The sequence below is a fragment of the Eimeria necatrix genome, genomic scaffold (genome assembly GCF_000499385.1).
Source record: "Eimeria necatrix Houghton genomic scaffold, Enh_scaff1164, whole genome shotgun sequence".
Lineage (NCBI taxonomy): Eukaryota > Apicomplexa > Conoidasida > Eucoccidiorida > Eimeriidae > Eimeria > Eimeria necatrix.
Window position 1 is genome coordinate 5,001 of NW_013651946.1, and position 5,791 is coordinate 10,791.

Below are 5,791 nucleotides of genomic sequence, written 5' to 3' on the forward strand. Positions count from 1 at the left end.
CCCCCCTGGGGCCACCGAGAAGTCTTCAGCGTGTCTCTGATTTATTTATTTATTTATTTATTTATTTATTTATTTATTTATTTATTATTACATGTTTCTACTTTTCTATTACTTCTTCAGCATAGATTCCTTTATTTGTTATTCAATACTTGGATTATAATTATATTTTTATTTGTTTATTTTTGTATAATTCCTTTTGTGTCATTTCTTCATTTGTTTTGAACTGCTCACTCCTAGTAACTGTTTACCAATTCTTTATTTATTATTTATTATTTATTATTTACCATTTATAATTTGTCATTTATTATTTATTATTTATTATTTATTATTTATTATTTATTATTTATTATTTATTGTTTATTATTTATTGTTTATTGTTTATTACTTATTAATTGTATTTGTTGTTTATTATTTTCAATAATATAATTATACAAATAGTGTTATAAATCCATTTTTATTTATTTTTTTTTTTTTCCTCTCAGGCTCTTCGCGGGAATGTCTCTTCAAGAAAAAATGAATTTGCAGGCAGAGGCAGCAGCAGACGCGCGGGAACTTTTGGAGATTTATTTGAAGTCCAAAAAAATAAAAAATAAATACCTTTTCAATCACAACAACCCCACCAAACCCGCAGCCTGCAGCACCGCCGCTGCGGGGGCCCCCCAGGGGCCCCAGGAGGGCCTCGAGGGGCCTCAGCGGGGCCCCCGGGGGCCCCCAGAGGGCCTCGAAGGGTCTCAGGGGGGCCCCGGGGGGCCCCCAGAGGGCCTCGAAGGGTCTCAGGGGGGCCCCGGGGGGCCCCCAGAGGGCCTCGAAGGGTCTCAGGGGGGCCCTCGGGGGCCCCAGGAGGGTCTCAGAGGGCCTCAGGGGGCCCCTCAGGGGCCCCAAACCAGCTTCTTGGGGGGGTTGGGGGGCCCCCCGGGGCCCCCTTTAGAGAGTGTGGAACAGCAGCATCAAACAAAGACCAAAAAGGGCACAGGAGAGACATGTGGGGCCCCAGGGGCCCCCAACGTTGAGGGGCCCCTTGAGAACCCCAGGCCAGAACAGGCCAGGGGGGCCCCCGGGGCCCCTAACTATGGAGGGGCCCCTGGGGCCCTTAACTGTGGAGGGGCGGCTGGGGCCCCTAACTATGGAGGGGCCCCTGGGGCCCTTAACTGTGGAGGGGCCCCTGAGGGGCCCCCTCTTTGTGGGGGTTCTGGGGGGCCCCCTGAGTGGGCGGAAAGGGCAAAAGGGACTGCAGAAGAAGAAGTTGTGGAGGAGACAAAAAGACTACTTGAGGCCCTAAAGGCCTTAATGCCGCAAGAGAAAACCGATTGGATTGTGGCAATCTAATTTGCTGCTGCTGCTGCTGCTGCTGCTGCTGCTGCTGCTGCTGCTGCTGCTGCTGCTGGAGTCGCGCTGCAACTGCAGCTGCGGGGGGTTGCGGCAGCTTCTCGCATCAGCTGCAGCCGCTGCACTTGCTGCTGCTGCTGCTGCAGTTGCTGCTGCTGCTGCAGTTGCTGCTGCTGTTGCTGCTGCTGCTGTTGCTGGGCTGCAGCAGCAGCTTGAATGCATTGCGGCCAAAGCTCTGCTGCTGCGTTCGTTTTTTGCTGCCTTTTTTACCCAGAGTTTGTCAACTAATCAGTTAAATAATGAATTATGAATCAAATAAATAAATAAATAAATAAATAAATAAATAAATAAATAAATAAATAAATAAATAAATAAATAAATAAATAAATAAAATGTTTAATTACTTATTTCTGTTCCTTTCGTCTTTTTGTGGGCCTCGCAAGGAGAGAGTTCGTTCCCACTTTTTTCCCTTTTTCTCTTTTTTTCTTTTTTTTTATTTTTTCATTATCTGTTTTGTTTCTTTGTTCCTTTTTGTCCCTTTTTTTGTCTCTTTTTGTCCCTTTTTTGTCCCCTTTTTGATCTTTTTTTCCCTTTTTTGTGCCTTTTTAATCCTTTTTTTTCCTTTTTTTTGTTTTTTTTTGTCTCTTTTCGTTTCCCTGCTGGCAGCAGCAGCACCTCGCCAGTTTCTTTCTTTTCTCCTTTTTTCTGGAGGGTCTGTTGCCCTTCGACTGCAACAAATACATTTAAGAACTTTTTATTTTTTTTTCCGCTTCGTGGGGCCCCCGGGGGCCCCTAGGGGGGCCCCTTTGGGTCCCCTACGGGGGCCCCTGGGGGGCCCCTAGGGGCACCCCTGGGGGCCCCTACGGGGGCCCCTGGGGGCCCCCTGGGAAGCCCCTAAGAGTATCCTTAGGGGCCCCTAGGGGGGCCCCTAAGGGGGCCCTTGGGGGCCCCCTGGGGGCCCCCTGGGGGCCCCCTGGGGGCCCCCTGGGGGCCCCCTGGGGGCCCCCTGGGGGCCCCCTGGGGGGCCCCCCGTTGAGAATCTCTAATAAGCCAATTTGGGGGCCCCCGCCGGTTTTCTCTTATTGTATTCTTTTGTCCTTTTGAGACAAAGAAATCGAAAAAGAAATCAAAAAAAGAAAAAAGAAGAAGATAAAAAAAGATAAAATGAAACAAAAGAATCAAAAGAGGAAAAAGGAGACACAAATGAGAAAAACAGATGCAAAAAGAAGACTAAAAAGAGACAAAAATGGAAAAGAGACAAAAAAGAATTAAAAAATAAAAAAAGACAAAAAAGAAAAAGTTCAAAAAGAAATTAGAAATCAAAAAGAGACAGTGCCAAGAGACACGGGGGCGTAAAAGCAGCAAATAAATAATTTGCAAAAAATAAAAGAATTAAATTAAATTAAATTAAATTAAATTAAATTAAATAAAAAAACAAAAAAGAAATTAAAAAGGTACTTTTGCATGCACGCCGAGTGTACGTACACCTGGATCACTTGCACAAATAAATGCAAATAAAGAAAAATAAAAATTTATTTTTAAAATAAAATAAAAGTGAAAAAGAATTCAAAAAACAAATAAATTGAATTCTTGCGTTCAAGTGTATGTTCACCTGCAGCAAACAGCCTCAGGCCTTGTTAACACCAAGGCGAGAAGCAGCCGCTTGCTGCTGCTGCTGCTGCTGCTGCTGCTGCTGCTGCTGCTGCTGCTGCTGCTAGTGCTGCTGCTGCTAGTGCTTATGCTGCGGCTGCTGCTCTTACTTCTGCTGCCACCGCTGCTGCTGCTGCTGCTGCTGCTGCTGGAGTGGGCTAGAGCCCCCGAGCTCTTGCCCGCCGTTCCAAACCAGCAGCAGCAGCAGCAGCACAGCAGCAGCAGCAGCAGCAGCAGCAGCAGCAGCAGCCTGCCGCTGGGCAGCAGCTTGTTCAGAACTTGTCTGCTTTTGCTTCTTGTCTGTCTCCTTCCAGCAGCAAGTCCAGCGAGCTTGCTGTTGTGTGGATCTTTTCCAAAAAGAAGTTGTCTCCTTTTGTTTGCTGCTGCAGCTCTTCCAGCAGCAAGAAGTTGCTGCTGCTGTGGGGCCCCTCGGGGATCGGGATCGGGATCGTCTCCACCCCACACGATCCCCACAGCGACAGCAGCTGCAGCGAGGCCCTGCGCTGCGCGGAAGCAAGTGCTGCTGCTGCTGCATGCAGTGCAGCAGCTTCTGCTTCTGCTTCTGCTGCTGAGGCCTCTACAGTCAGCAGCAAACTGGCGGCTGCTGCAGAGGCAACAGCAGCAGCGTCTTCCTGCTGCTGCTGCTGCTGCTGCTGCCGCGCCTGCTGCTGCTGCATGCGCTGGGGCTGGCAGCAACGGGAAGCAGCGGCTGTGGGGAGCTTCACAGGGGTCGTTGCCCGTCTTGCAGAAAGTGTTGCTGCAGCTTGCTGCTGCTGCTGCTGCTGCTGCTGCTGCTGCTGCTGCTGCTGCTGCTGCTGCTGGTTTGCCGCCTTGGGCTTCAAAAGCAGCTCTCCAGTGCTGTGGGACCTCCTGATGTGTCTGCTGCTGCTGCTCCTGTTGCTGCCAGCAGCCAGTCGAGTTGCTGCTGCTGCTGCTGACTGCTGCAGCAGGATGTTGTGGCTGCTGCGCGTGCTGCCGCAGACAAAAGGGGCAGGCGTGGAGGCCCTTTTGGCCTTGATGGGGGTTCTTTGTCTTCTTGCTGCTGCTGCTGCTGCTGCTGCTGCTGCTGCTGCTGCTGCTGCTGTGCTGCGTGGAGCAGCAGCTGCAGCAGCGCCGCCGGCGCGACAGGCAGCAGCAGCAGCAGCAGCAGCAGCAGCAGCAGCAGGTGAAGAAACCTCTGCTGCATACGGGCTTAGGCAGTGAAGCTGCGCAGCACTATGGGACTTCTTGAAAACTGCTGCTGCTGCTGCTGCTGCTGCTGCTGCTTTTGCTGCTAGCTGCTGCTTTTTAGAGACAGAGGGACAGGGGCCCCCCCTACCAAAAGCTGCCCTCGGGGGGCCCCCCACGGGAATATCTCTGGGGACAGGTAAAGTCCATCGCCCCACAGGGGACAGAAGAGGGGCCCCCTGCTGCTGCTGCTGCTGCTGCTGCTGCTGCAGTAGTTGCTGCTGCAGGAGTTGCTGCTGCTGCAGTGGAGCGAAGTGCAGCGAGGCTCTCACCGCCGACGGCTGCACGCCGCTCCCTTGCTGCAGGAAATGCTGCTGCTGCTGCTGCAGCTGCTGCTGCAGCAGCAGCTGCTGCTGCTCTCTTTGGCGATAGGCTAGCCTTTCCTGCAGCTGCTGCTGCCGCTGCAGCTGCTGCTGCGGCAGCACTCCTTCAGCAGCAGCAGCAGCTGTTGCTGTGTTTGTGCTGCGCTGCAGCCCGAAGCCGAGGCCCACATCCCGCTGCTGCTGCTGCTGCTGCTGCTGCTGCAGCTGCTGCAGCCGGCGTTCCTCTGCTGCTTCCTCCAGCAGCTGCAGCAGCATACGTTTCAGCTGCTGCTGCTCCCTGCTGCTCGACGAGGGGCCCCCAGGGGCCCCCAAAAGGGCCCCAGGCTGCTGCTGCCTCGGGTGTACGTACACCTCATCCTCGGGGGCCCCACACCCAGCCCCACACCCTTTGCTTCTGCATGCAGCAGCCTCTGCATGCGCTGCCCCTTCAGGGGCCCCCCAGGGCCCCTGCTGCAGCCTCGGGGCCCCCGGGGGCCCCAGGGCCCCCGGGGCCCCCAGGGCCCCCGGGACCCCCGGGGGCCCCAGGGGCCCCGGGGGCCCCTGGGGCCCCGGGGGCCCCTGGGGCCCCGGGGGCCCCCGGGGGCCCCCGCAGCAGGGACGGGAAGGAGAAGAAGCTCCTTGTCTCCCCAGAGCGTTGAGTCGCTTGTAAATGTATCTGAAGAGACACGCAGCAGCAGCAGCAGCAGCAGCAGCAGCAGCAGCAGCAGCAGCAGCAGCAGCAGCAATTGAATTCGGCACGAGAAATACGGGGTAAAGCAGCAAGATCAGCAGCAGCAAAGTGGCGAGAGCGAATTCTGGGGAAGTGGGAGCATTAGCAGCAGCAACAGCAGCATGATCACCGCCATCTACTACGGCAACTGCTGCTGCTGCTGCTGCTGCTGCTGCTGCTGCTGTTGCTGCTGCTGCTGCTGCTGCTGGAAGCATACCTGGGCACGGGCTTGGGTTTCAGCCTGAGGGCCTCTTGCTGCAGTCTCTCTTCTTCCTCTCTTTCTCTCTATCAAAAAAGCAAAAAGACAAGAAAAGGGACAATTGCTGTTTATCCCGCAGCAGCAGCAGCAGCAGCAGCAGCAGCAGCAGCAGCAGCAGCAGCAGCAGCAGCTAGCTGCGCCGAAACGTTTGTGTCTTAGTCTCTGCTGTGGGTCCGTTTGTTTTCTTCGTTTGCAAAAGAAGAAAAAGTCCATTTAAATGCCATTAATTAAATGCCATTAATTAAATGCCATTAATTAAATGCCATTAATTAAATGCCATTAATTAAATGCCATTAA

General features: G+C 52.9%; 2 protein-coding genes across 2 annotated transcripts in view; one reads left to right on the plus strand and one right to left on the minus strand.

Annotated features, from left to right (window-relative positions):
• Window positions 1-1,326, plus strand: part of ENH_00005600 (Transcription-repair-coupling factor, related) — a gene marked incomplete at both ends in the record, with an annotated part of 4,451 nt that extends 3,125 nt beyond the window's left edge. The window contains 2 exon segments of the mRNA XM_013578486.1: window positions 945-1,007; window positions 1,012-1,326. Of these exon segments, the coding sequence (XP_013433940.1) occupies window positions 945-1,007; window positions 1,012-1,326 (378 nt within the window).
• Window positions 1,327-3,248: 1,922 nt separating this feature from the next.
• ENH_00005610 (hypothetical protein, conserved) lies at window positions 3,249-4,781 on the minus strand (the record flags this gene model as incomplete). The annotated part of the gene is made up of 1 exon (XM_013578487.1): window positions 3,249-4,781. One exon carries the CDS (start codon window positions 4,779-4,781, stop codon window positions 3,249-3,251), a length of 1,533 nt encoding a protein of 510 aa, XP_013433941.1.
• Between the last annotated feature and the right edge of the window lie 1,010 nt (window positions 4,782-5,791).